At 55.7% G+C, this 13,346-nt stretch overlaps 1 protein-coding gene across 3 annotated transcripts in view; it reads right to left on the reverse strand.

Annotated features, from left to right (window-relative positions):
• Nucleotides 1–13,346, reverse strand: part of PFKP (phosphofructokinase, platelet) — a 52,063-nt gene that overhangs the window by 17,506 nt on the left and 21,211 nt on the right. For all 3 annotated transcript variants that reach the window (XM_087857765.1, XM_045812972.2, XM_045812971.2), the window contains exons 3-10: nucleotides 10,937–11,014; nucleotides 8,271–8,460; nucleotides 7,201–7,366; nucleotides 6,335–6,379; nucleotides 6,036–6,144; nucleotides 3,139–3,234; nucleotides 1,811–1,903; nucleotides 1,163–1,288 (exon numbers count right to left, since the gene is read on the reverse strand). In XM_087857765.1, coding sequence (XP_087713891.1) covers nucleotides 1,163–1,288; nucleotides 1,811–1,903; nucleotides 3,139–3,234; nucleotides 6,036–6,144; nucleotides 6,335–6,379; nucleotides 7,201–7,366; nucleotides 8,271–8,460; nucleotides 10,937–11,014 — 903 coding nt within the window. The remainder of the gene's footprint in view (nucleotides 1–1,162; nucleotides 1,289–1,810; nucleotides 1,904–3,138; nucleotides 3,235–6,035; nucleotides 6,145–6,334; nucleotides 6,380–7,200; nucleotides 7,367–8,270; nucleotides 8,461–10,936; nucleotides 11,015–13,346) is intronic.

Below are 13,346 nucleotides of genomic sequence, written 5' to 3' on the forward strand. Positions count from 1 at the left end.
GCTCCTGTCCGCCCGCCCCCCTCGCGCCCAGTGGCAGCCCAGGTCAGCGAGTCACCTGCCACTGCCGGCTACAAGGGACACGCCCGGGCCTGCCCGGCTCAGGCGGCTTGGTAAAGACGGATGGGGGGGGCAGCAATGCCGGAGGGAGATGCTGAAATCTCCAGGACAGCAAAGCCAGAGTGAAACCAGGCTCCCAGACAACCTTCTGAGCAACTCCTAATTTGATTCTGGCGAGGAAGAAGCACGACAGAACGGCCTCTCAAGGGACAGGGTCACAGGAGGTAGGGCAGCGGTGGGGGGGGGGATGCGGGGGAAGCGCTCATGCCTGCCTCCGCCCCTCTCAACGTAAGGATCTCGGGCAAGTTACTCCCCTTCTGAACTTCAACTCCCTCAACTGTGCGCTAAGAGATAGACCCCGACCTCCACTGTCACCGTGGTGAAAGGAACGTGCCAGGCTCTTGACAGACAGCGGGTGCACGCACGCGCTCGCATGCACCTGCGGCTGCACGCGCTCGCACGCACATGCGTGCAATTTACCCCCAGAGGCTTCTGGAAAGTGTGTTTCTATGGCTACTTTCAGTAAGTTCCTGGACGTAATTACGTAATCACCTAAGTCACACGATACATTCACTCAGAGCTGCCGGAAACGCCAAGGGAAAGGACGGTCACGGATAGGGTTTTGCAGAGTAAAGACAGGGACAACGTCTAATGCAGCTCACGGCCACCTCCTCAGCTGGCCAAGGACCTAGAAAACCATAACCCGTTTCTCTACGTCCGGGGCACCTCCTCCCGCGGCCTGAAGGAGGCCAGGGCACGTCAGGATGTCTCCGGCATTAGCTGCTCCATGGCCGCATCTCCGATTGGAAGGTCCTTAGCGGACAGGCGGGCAGGAGCAGCTGAAATCGGAGAGCTTCAGCCTCAACCCTCTGCCCCTGGGACTCCCCCAGAGTCCCCACAGACCTGTGTTCCTACGCGTCGTCCTCGTCTGCACGCATTCCCTCCTGACAGACTGACCTCACCTTAGTGGAGGCTACGCTACGTGCCAGGGACCCGCGACCTCAGAGCCTCCTGCCTCCCCGCGGGGTAGCAGCTCGTGCCCGGGGGACGCTCACTGAAGCCCATGTTGGACTGATCCGCGAGCGTGTGGACGCCCGGAACTCACCATCTGTACGCACTCCACCAGCGGCAGGCGCACGGCCTGGTTCCCGCTCAGCGACACCACGCAGGCCGGGGTCTCCGGGGTGGCCTGGAGAAGGGCAACCACGGCCTCCACCCCCATGCGACTGGCCTGGAAATGACCCATCACGAAGGTCAAAGACAAGGTCAAAGGCCAAGGCAGCATGCCCTCCCATCCCCCGCGCCACAGAGGCACCACCAGGGTGCCCCCAGCAGACACATCCATGAGCCAACCTGCCTTCCATCCTCCTGGACTGGGTGTTACTTTTAACCCGCCTCCAACAAGAAGGTTTGGACCCCACTAGGAAGTGGCTGGTGCGGGGGAGTGAAGGGAAAGGTCAGAGGCGCAGAGAGCACCCCAGACCAACACCCACGAATGCAGACTGGATCTCTGCTGACCCTGGGGCCTGTGTCTAGACACCTGCACGCAGGCTTTGTTCTCTGGAGTCCCCGTCATCCTCAAGCCCCAGGTTGGGGAATCTGTGTGACTGGGGGCCAAGCCTGGTTAGCATGTCCAGGACAGGCCACCCACCCATGGCTCAGGCCAAGATGCTCCGAGCGGGACGGTCTTTGTGGCAAACCGTTCCTTCTCACTCCCAGGTGAAGGCACCTGACAATTTCCACCCTCACTTACCAAAATCCTGTCAAAGGCCGAAGGAGTCCCGCCTCTCTGCACGTGTCCAAGGATGGTCACCCGCGTGTCGTACCCCAGCTGTTTGACCACGAGCTGCAGGAAACACAGCATGTAACACAGAAGGTCACCTCATACAGGGTGCTGGGGCCCCAGAGGTCTTTCTACTCTTGCTTCACACCGATGTGGAAAAAAATTCTAGTTTCTAAATTTAACTTCCTAAAAGGATGTTTAGTTTAATGGTGAGCTGAACTTTTTTTAAAAAAAGAATGCTTTTTATTATCCCATAAAATCTTCGTCTCTCCTACCTTGCAAATGAACACTAGTAACATGATTTTGAAAAAGGACACGGCCCCCCTGATAGTGTACAGACGTGGAGACGTTTCCCTGAGTCACCCTACGCCGGCACAGCTCTATATGAAAGGCACGCCGTGGTCAACCGAGGCGCCCCCTTGGGCTGGGCCCCACGAGAGCGCCGCGGGCAGCTGGGCCAGGGCCCTGTCCTCACCGGACCTCAGCTCCTCCTAAGAACGACGGCGGCCCCTCTCGCTCTGCTAGCACATGATTCGCTCTCAACTCTGCTTAAGTGGGAAAGAAAACCTTTGCCCGTGTGACTTCTATCCGTGCAGGCACAGCGCCTTCACAGACAGCTCCCCACACGCCGAGGTTCAGGTGCTCAGTGCGTCAGAGAAGGAAGAGAAGGCATGACGGAGAAACTACTTTGCAAAGCCAAGCTGATACCGTCCTTTGCTGTGATGGACAGCTTCAACCTGCCCATCTGTCAGTCTGTCTGTCTCCCCAGCATTCCGTCTGGAACGTGCGCAGTCACCTGCCCAACTGGACAGCCTGGCCCATCCCTCCCGCCCCCCAGGGCTGGTGGGACAAGCCAGCACCTTTGAGCGAGCGGCGCAGCAACAGGACCTCCTGGGTGGTCCCTCCACGGGGCCGGGCGTGGCACAGGTGCAAATATAACAGGTGCTCTCATCTGCAAAAGCACCGAGGCTGCACCCCCCAGCACCCGAGCCTCGTCGCTGGCGGGGCAGCTGGCGCCTGGAGCTGGGACCCCCTGTCCCCACCCCGCTGCATCTCCCCAACTGTCAGGGCAGCTCTGGGGCCTCTGGGAATATTCCCGACAATGCGGCGGGAGCTGCAGGAGACTCATGCCGTTAAAGTCATGAGTCATTACGAAAACATCTTTAAGTATCAGGAAGAACAAAAAGTGTTTTCATGATAATAATACAATGTTCCAAACGCGAACCCTGCCAGCCCCGTTAAAATCTCCCATTTCCAGGCTGGCGCCCGAGGATAATTGCAAAATCCGACACACTCACCTCCTTGATTTGCTCAGAGGTAATAGGTTTATTTTGGGTATCTATGGCTCCCTCGGCCACAATGATGATATTCAGTCTTTTTTTCCGGGCACGGTTCTAGAGGAAACAGAAAATGAACACCCTCAAACACCTAAACCGTTTTAACAACAAACAAATCCAGGGCCCTTTGCCCCAGGTGAACTGGCCTCTTTCCAGGTAGAAATCGTCACCTAATTTCGCAAGCGGGGTTTCCGACCATCTGGGCAGGCAAAGGCACTCTGGGCGCGTAGCTGGAGGAGGCAGGGGGTGGGAGGGACCTGTCAGATCGCCCCAGACACCGGCCAGCAGCCAGGCAGACCCAGGCTGGGGCCCATGCTCCTTTGCCACTTGGGCCCAGAAGCAGTGAGCTCAGTGATGGGCCCCTGCAGCATGTCTATACTGCAAACCAGGCTTCCAATCTCCCCAGAAGCCAGAGCTTCCCACCACCCCACTGTGAGCCCATCCGTGAAGGCTGGCCGCTGCCGTCGGAGCTCAGAGCCCTAGGCCTGCGCAGGGGGCAGGAGGGGCGAGGAGGAGCGCGCGGAGGTCGGGCAGCCACACCTGCTCGGGACCAGCCGGGCTGGCACAGCGCCCACACCTGCCGTCCCCACAGGCTCACGGCGGTCGTCATCCAGCGACGCCCTGAAATCATTCTCTGCAAGTCTGTTCTCTACCCCATCCCAAGTCAAAGACCCTTCCGTGGGGGCTGTGGGGCTCAGTGTGGGCAGTGTCACGCAGGGCGTGTCACCCAGGGGGCGGTTCTGAGCAGGCTCGCCCATCCCCCCACAGGGCATCTCGGGCACACCTGCTGTTTGGTGCTGGGCTCTTTGCTTTTTAATAGATAGAAACGTGCTCGTCTTTGAAGAGACCACTAGACAGAAGTATTTTCTAAAAGGTGTACAGAAGTGGCTACAGAGGGATCGTGACGTGTTCACGAACATGGGGTTGGCCACAGAGCCCCACGTCATCCATAAAACATATTCCAGAGGCTTACAGAACAGAAGAGTCATCTACACACGCACGGGAAGATAAGCCCTCGCGCCTGGACAGGTGTGCGGACGCCTCCCGCCGCCCCGCCTGGAGGCATTCATTCCCAGAGCGCTCCCGACAGCACAAGGGGCCAGCAGCAGTGCCCCGGGAACTCGGGACCTGGGAACGTGGGGTCACCCTGTGGGTGGCAGAGCCGAGACCCAACCCTAGGACCTGCGAGGCCTCAGAGAGGCCTTCCCTCTTCACGCCGAAATGCCTGGGGTTTGGGGCATGCTCTGAGGCTTGCTAACTAGGCCAACTTACCTGACCGGATATTTGGGGAAATTCTTACAGTGTCACATCCACGACCAATAAAAATTAATTACAGCTAGGATGAGATCAAGTGTTTCTGCACAAGGGAGTCCAAGCCATCTGCCTTACGTCCGCCGACACTTAACGTGGGGACCCCAATACGTTCTTTTTCTTGTCCTAGCTGACAGTTCATGACATCTGAAACCCAAGGAGGTTTGCAGACAAGACCACACAGCTACGGAAATAACAGTCAAATCCCAAACTCAGCACCTAAAAACCACATAGGGCCTGAGCCCGACCACCGTACCCCGACCTTCTGACAGCTGTGCACGGCCTCGGAGCAGGCGCGCATGTCCCTGTCCCCAAGGGCTGCTGCCAGAACTTGGCCTGTGACCGCAATGCCCTGGACCAGGCCTGGGACTGTCAGGGGGGAGGAAGGAAGGACGGCCGGTGGAGACAGGCAGGGCGCTGCGGGGATGCGACCACAGGTAACATCCCGCGGGATTGGTGATGTCCTCAGAGCCACACAGAAATGCCAGTCTAAGACCAGTGCCACCCCTAATGTCACACAGCCAGCCATGAATCATCCCACAGGAGCTGGCCCGCATCCCCAGGTCGGAACTGAGAAACAAGGAATGGACCCATTACGTCCACAGCAATACTGGGACTTGGGGTGTTCCTGCATTCCGCAGTCTCCCGCAGCTGAGCCCCACCTTCCTGTGCGCACGATTGTTCCCAGCAGAGCTACGGCGGTCAGCAGCAGCTCCTCACGTCGTGTTAGGTCAGCAAAGCTCACTGGGCACGTTGCTCAGGATCCTTTCTTGGAACCTGTCACCTTGAAGGTGGTGGCAATATCTCACCACACACGTGACCTGGCTGCGTGCAGAGCATATGTGCTTGCTGAATACAGCCATAACTAGCCTGTGCCATATGCTTACATTATGCACCTGCAAGACGGTGATGACGTGGCCGGGAAATGCACCCGGCGCCGGGATTTCTGTCCCAGGAGCTAAGCTCGTATGCCCTCCTCAGAAGCCTTCCCGCAGGGAAACGCGCCCTCCACTGATAATGCCGAGGGGGGGACACAGGCAGCCACAGACCACAGACAGAAGGAAAAGCCTGGTTCCGAGTACCTGGTCCACCATCACACCTGACGCACGCCCAGCGTGGCGGGGACTGCACAGCCCAGGAGGGGCTGCGACCTGAGCCACGCAGCGCTCTGCACAAATGCAATTTGGGGTCAAAACACGGGTCTGTTCACACTGGTGAGTGGAGACGGAATGGGAGACAGATTTCCTCCCCAACTCCGATTTCTCTTAACAGCCATCATCTCTACTTAAGACTTTAAGTCAAACTTCAGCTGCTGCTTTACGTGAAAAACAAAGTTTTGGGGGTTTTTCTCCGGCACCCTTTGCGACACGGGGGAGCAGCTGGACATACAAGTAGCCAGTATATGCAGACCCTACGTGACAAGCTCGAACTCCCTTTAGAACCACAGAGTTTCCACCTGCTTGTAACTGGTCCAAACTGGGAAGCCCACAGGCTGCCATGCATGGTGGTCAGAGCCTGGCCATCAAGGGGCACAGGACGCACGTTACCTCTGAGAGCTTGATGCACATATTCTCCTGCCAGCCTTCTTCTGGTGGGGATTCTGGAAGGAACACCCAGTCCGCTCCGCAGGCCAAGGCGCTCACCAGGGCGAGGTACCTATTTGGAAACAGCACCGATTCTGTAAGGCTCCGGCCGGGTACCCACAGCTCGGAGACGGCCCTGGGCAGTCTGGACACGAGCGTGCAGCAGGAACCGCGGACTCCTGCCGGGGTGGGGGTGGGGGGTTCTGCACCGTGGGGCACAGAGCTCTCGAGGGGCCATCCAAGTTGTGTCTACACATACGTACCCACAGTGTCTCCCCATAACCTCGAGAACAAAGGTCCTCTGGTGGCTGGAAAAGAGACAAAGGAAAGACCCACTTACCATCCCTGGGAACAGCATGAAAAGCAAAGAGGAAAGTACTTTTACCGCCAGGTTGTACAGAAAGCCTGCTTCATGATGATGGCAGGCACCTAAGCTTCCAAAAAGGGCCCGTTTTTACAAAAGTCTATGCCACTGCACTAGCATTTCGAGCTCTTACGAGCAAAGGGGCTTTGTTTGGGGTTACGCACTTTACAGCACGTGTTTGCTCGCCTACACACACTCCCACTCCCAGGACACCTCTGCGCTCCTGTCGAGGAGCAGGACAGGCTGCATCGCTCAGCACACATGGGACAGGGAGCCGACCCGGCTATGCCCTTCCAGGGAGCACGCCAGGTGCTAGGAACAACCGCTGGGCTCGTCCAAAGCCCACGGGGTCCTCGAGCACCAACTGAGCCAGAGGACAAGGGGCCACATCCAGTCCGCTGTTCCTACAGGACACCTTGCACAGGACCTCCCCTTATGATTATTTTGTCCCCTCCAGGAAACACTTTTTTCTTCTAAAATCAGGGGTAAGAGTAAACAAGGGGAAGTAGTTTTCTTGCTCTGGTTTCTAACATTCAGTAACAAGACTGTATCAAAACACGGGTCTCGGGAACCCTCTGGGGCCAGCACAGACATCTACACGGCAACACAGAACACCCCTTTGAAGGAAATACCCAGAGCCGGCACTGAGGTCTACACCACAGCACAGAACACCCGTCTGGGGAGCCTTCCGGGGCCGACACAGACGTCTACACCGCAGCACATCTACCCCAACGGCCCCTCCCCGGGCTCCCGTGCACCTGTTACCTCTGGGCGGTGGTCATGATGGCATCAACAACCTCGATTATCCTGTGCAAGGCGGAGTCGGTGCCGATGGTCATGTCGGTCCCGCAGAAGTCGTTGTCGATGGAGCCCACCATGCCCACGACGTTGAGGTGCGCGTGCTGCTCCACCTGCTCCTCGTTGAGCTCGCCTGCGTGGGGAGCAAGCACGGCCGTGACCGGGAGCCGCGCCGACGCCACGGGCGCCGGGCTGCTGAGAAACAGGGCGCCCCGGGGTTCCAGACCAGCTTCCTCCATCGGTTTTGGTTTCTGAACCATGGACAGATGGAGGAGGGGGGCGAGGGGCCAGATGGGCGCATGGGGGCCTGACACTAACAGAAAGGGAAGGGTCTGGACCCGGCGGCTGGCGGGTCGCACCCGACCTCTCTTCGGCCATGGCCTCGGGCACGCGTGCCTCTGAGTGAGGACGTGGCCGCATCACAGAATTTGGTACTTAGGGACACTGGTTTCTCCATACGTGGGGCTGGTTGTTGGCAGGGACCTCAGCAAACACTGCACGGCTGGCAGATGTGCTAAACGGAATGAGGACAGGCAGGGACCCAGAACACAGGGGTTCCCGAGAATCCTGTCCCCCGCAGCCGGAGAAGTGGCACGGGAAGATCCGCCAGCAGAGCATTTGCTTCATGTGAACTCAAGTCTTGCAACAAGTGGACATTCAGGAGCCCCCGGCTGGAGCAGGAGGAACAGAGTGGTGGGTAAAGGGCAGCCCAACGCGCCCTCCCTCCGCCCCCCAGTTCTCTTCTGCAAGGTGGGGACACACAGGAAACCTAGCTCAGATGGCCTTCATGAGCACTGCCCGAAACTGTGCCGTGGGTGGGCAGTTCCTGGCACGGAGCAGGACCAGGAACACAGAGCTCATTGCTCTCAGAGGCACAGGGTCAAGTCCGCAGGTGGCGGACAGGAGAGTTGCGCCATCACCACCTAATGCCTCTCTACAGTCAGATGGGTGAAGGTCAAAGCTCTCTGCAGGGAACAGAAGTGCAACGGAGGGAACAGAAAACCCACTAGAGCAACACGCAGAGGGCAGGGGTATACCATTTTGGGCCAGCTCTTCCAGCAGCCCGCTCCACTCTTTCCTGAAGATATTGGCCCCTGTGAGACTTCCGTCCCCGCCGATCACACACAGGTTGGTGATGCCCCGCTGAACCAAGTTATGAGCAGCTTTCAGGCGACCTTCCCGAGTGCGGAAGGCTTTGCAACGAGCACTGCCAATAATGGTCCCTCCCTGGAAAACACATAAAATCACGTGTGTTCATCTTCCTCCTGCAGGAGAGGAAGCAGCAGAGCTCAGCACATGTGAATACCACTGTATACACACACGACTTGCAAAATCTAGGTTGCCCTCATGTAATCTTTTAAGTTGGTCAAGCGTGGGTACAATGGAGAAAGGCACCGGCTTCACGCCCAGGGGATGCCAGGGAGGGTCTGGAGACAAGGACCGCCGTCAGGTAAACATGCAGATGACCCAGCCATCCAGGGGGCCTGTGGTGGAGCAGTACAGTGTGGGGTGGCCGGACCCCACGCCCACCCAGCCTCAGATGGACCCAGCGCCGGCCAGCAGCTGCGGCCAGAGAAGCGGCGTGTCCAGCAGCCCCCGGAACGAGGCCCCTGTTCCATCAGAGCTCACTGTATGTGCAGGCAAGACAGAAACCTGTGAGCCGAAGGGGTTTATTTTTGCCCATCTGCCCGCCCCACCCTTTTGAAAGGGTGAATCTTCAGAGAACTCAAGTTGGATCATCAAACTCCGGAGAGCGAGAAGTCGTGATTTTTCACATTTGGTTTTTCCAAAAGGAAAGATTCCTAGTTGTACTTGGGAAAAAAAGCAGGGTTGCTCTGCACACACCACCAACGCCCTTATAAAACCCCCGTTCGTGCGTCTCCTTCCAGTGCAGGCTCCTGTCCTGAGCCAGGCGCCCCCCCGCAGTGTGGTGACGCGAGCGTGGTGAGATGGCGTCAGGGCACAGCGCGGGGCAGCCGGGCGAAGGCTCGGCCACACAGCAAAGATAAGCTGGTTGCCTGGACTTTGATTCGATCAAGAGCCACGGGAGGCTCATGTGACCTCTACAGTCAGAAGCTGAATCAGTGGCCCCTGCAAGGGGAGGGGTCACAGGCCGGGGCCTGGGGCGAAGCTGCAAGTGCGGAATGCAAAGAGGGCGCCCCTCCCTGCCCCCACCCTCGGGGCACCGGCCGTCCTGTCTCCCTGGGCAATCACAGGTGCACACCACTCACGTCCCCAGTCCCCACCGGGGTGACGGAGATGTAACGGCCTCGCACATCGTGGCGTGGATGTGAGTGGATGTGATGGTCGCACACACTGTGACGTGATTGCCGCAATCAGGCTCGTGGTGATCAGTTCACGTCGTCAGGGTTTTGGGTCGTGAGCACTTTCAAGAGCGACTTTGAATATTATCATCACTGTACGGCACTGTGAACAGTTTTACTGGCATGAAACACGGTGATTTACGTGATCGCCATACTCCTGTCCGTGTGTGTGTGTGTGTGTGTGTGTGTGTGTGTGTGTGTGTGTGTAGAACGGAGGCTTACTCTCCCAGCGGCCTTCAGGGGTACAACACGGTGCTATTAACCACAGTCGCCGTGCTGTGGGTTCCATCCAGAACTCCCTGTTGTCAGCCTGGAAGCTGGTGCCTGTGACGGGCACATCCCCGTGTCCCCTCCCCCAGCCCCCGGCAGCCACTGCTCGGCTGTTTCTGGGAGTCAGCTTTTTCAGATCCCACACGTAAGTGAGATCGTAAGGTACATGTCTCTGACTTATTTCACTCAACACAACGCCCTGGAGTCCCACACATGCGCCCCGGCCAGCAGATTTCCTTCTTTCCTATGGCTGCATAGACCCCGGTTATATCTGCACGCCACGTCTATTCGATCCATTCTTCTGTGGCGCCAGCACCGTCAGCGGGGCGGTACCAAGCTGGTTTCTATTTAAAAAGTACTCAGCATGAGTTACAGTTAATACGCGCGTTTCAACAGGTCACGAGTGAAGGGCTTTCCATCACGTCCTTCTTTCCGCGTAATCTGCCTCTGCAGGGATCTGGAGGCTTCCCTTAGCGCCCCTGTTTGGGGAATTTATAGGCAGGAAACACCCAGGCAGGTTTCTTCTAAATTCAAAGTAAGCAATTGTTTTGCCTAAAACGGTACTTGTCTCATTGCTGTGTGCACCGGAGCAAGTCGCCCCCGACTGGTTCAGGCCAGAACCCGGAGGCTGCGGTCCCACTGAATCCCCCCCCCACCCCCCGCCCCGCCCCGCCCAGGGAGGAGCCGTTCCCAGGCTTTGTTACAGGGACACCAAGCGGCTCTCAAAATCCAGCAGGCAGAGGGTAGTGGCCGTGAACTCAGCACCACAAACCAAAGCCACCTCACTATTAATCTGGTCTTAAAAAAACAAAAACAAACCCGAAATCCACTATAAGGACCACAGGGAACACTAGTGATCACATGTAGCTTTTTACTGCAAGAACAATCCTCTGTTTGCATGATGTAAGGCTTTTTAAAAATTTTAATTAAATGACAAAGTAAGGCTGGTTTTTTTGTTTGTTTGTATTTTTTACCGTGTACGTAGGTGAGAATCATGCCAGCCAGCCCATTAATCCCTGTTAAGCATTACTGGAGCCTACGGGGAAAAGGTTTCCAACTCAAAGAGGGACTTACTTTAGAGAAACAGAGTATTGGAAGTCAGCACATACCACTTGCAGAATGCTGGAGACGCTCTCCCAATTGGCTTCAACAATGTTTTTGCCGCCATCGACCATGCCTTGGTAACCCTGGGGGAAGAGAACGGAGATCCCTGTAAAATGGGGCTAAACTCTCGTGGGACATTAGATGGATCTGTGAATTCTGCAAAATGCAAAGGATGAGGACCCCGAGCCCCGAAGAGCCCAGTGGTTAGGAGCAGTGCCAGACGAGCGCTGGTTCCAAGCCTTCGATGCGCAGAAAAGCCTCCCGACGGAATCTCTGATGAATGGGAACTTCTTGCCAGACTGGGCTGGACTACGACGGGGAGTAAGAGAGTTTATCACCTAACAGGGCCTGAGAGCCTGAACGGGCAGAAACTTACCCCAAAACTGTTTGTAATTTAACAAACTCACACGCAAACAGTGGTGTCAATCACATCGCATCCAAGAGAGCATTCCTGTTGGGGCCTCGGCTGGCCCACACAATCCACACTGCTCTAGACAGACAGACACACCGTCTTTCTGAAAAGCACCGCAGACGCCCGTCGGCCCGGCCCTACTTTCCAGGCAGCCGCTGACTACCCCCAGGGGCGCGGAGCACGGATGTGAGGGCTCACTCTCGCCGGGAAGCCCAAAGACCGTGACCTTCTGACTCCCAAAGACCAGGACCTTCCGACTCCAAGTGCATGTCGCTTCCCCCCTCTCCCCAGGCTGCACAAGATCGAGGAATCTGGAAACACCCATGTGCGTCTTTACCTGTGTGACTCTCTCCCCAGGACATTTAACCTTACAAAGGAACGGGAACCAACCGTTTAGAAAGTTTATCGTAACAGATTGTTACGGGGGATTCAGATCTCCTAACCTAGTGAAGGTCAAGAGGAAGGAAAAACAAGGATTAATCAAAATGAAATGGCCCACGGTAGACAACCACGTGTGGAAGTTAAGAGCACGGGTGCCTTTACGGGCCACCAATGCACACACCGGTGCTTACAAGTGTCCACTTCCCGCCAAAAGTGCGTTACCATATCATGTAATACCCTGGGTCAACACGTTGTATCTTAATACTACGTACCCCGTATCAACGTACTGTGTACAGTACATACAATGCATCGATATATTATCTTTATGTCATGAAACACAGTACTGATGAGGTTGGGGACTGTCGGTGAGGTTCCGTGGGGTGGAGTCCGGAGCCGACGACCAAGAAAGAATTCTCGAGGCGTCTTTGGTGCAAAATGGTGGTTTATTAAAGCACGGGGACAGGACCCGTGGGCAGAAAGAGCTGCTGCCTCCGGGGTTGTGAGGAATGGCCTATTTTATACCCTCAAGTGGGGAGGGGGCTAGGGATGGCGTAAGTCTCTAAGGAATTTTAGAAGCAAGGTCTCCAGGACCTTGAGGGGGCTAGCTGTTGTTGGGAAAAGGTCATTTATTACCGTCTAATAAAATCTGAGTCATGAGACCCTTCAGATGTATATCGGTGGGCCGTATGCTTGGGGGACGATTGCCAATATGTATCTTGGTGGCTTAGAGATAAAGAAGTTTCCAAAGGAATTTTTATACGTTAAAGCAGACTTACAGGATCTTGGTGGAGGGGAGGGGGTCAGGCTAGGACTGCCTTTTGCCCTTAGCAAAGTATTAACATGGAGGCAGCTGAGTTCCTAGAGGAATGTCACCATGCCTGTTTCAAGGACTTGTCAATGGGCTGCAGGTAGTAAGGACTGTTTCTTCGTCCTTTAGGGCAGCAGGAGTGCCTGAGGAATGTCACATACATCCCAGGGGGAGGGGGGTTGCAGGGTGTCAGCTTCTGCTTTGTCCTCAGCTTGCCTTCCGTTCCCTCGTCAGTACCACAGAGTTATTTCTATATTATAGAGAATACATTTATGTATACTTTGATAAATTATACAGAACGAACCTGCTTTCAACTTCTCTTTGTTCTCTTTCATTCCATGCCACCCTCCTCTCCTATCTGTCACACACAGAACACTAGGCTACCAACACACACCTGTGCCTATGTTATATAACATATGTTTAATGTTATATATACATTGTATACATCATGTAATAAGTTATACATGATATATAATTATATGTTTATATATTTCTAATACACTGATATAATTACAATTACAAATATAACACATATTTGATATATTACACGGAGTATACATTGTATATAACACACATTATAGTCACGTAACATTTTATACTACGCAGTGTATGTACACAGCAATACCCATAAACCTGTGCATGTCACATAGGTGTTACGTGCGACAAACAGCAAAGGAACAGGTGGCCTGGAACGAAGCAGAGAAGGCGAGAGCAGGTGCACGTCGGAGCTGGCAGGCCTCCCTGTGCCCCCCGAATGGAGGACGGGAGAACAGGCCCAGCGTCTTCACGGGGCAGCGATGCACACCTTCTAAAC

This window comes from Ursus americanus, chromosome 31 (genome assembly GCF_024610735.1).
Source record: "Ursus americanus isolate L20-20 chromosome 31, mUrsAme1.1.p, whole genome shotgun sequence".
Taxonomy (NCBI): domain Eukaryota; kingdom Metazoa; phylum Chordata; class Mammalia; order Carnivora; family Ursidae; genus Ursus; species Ursus americanus.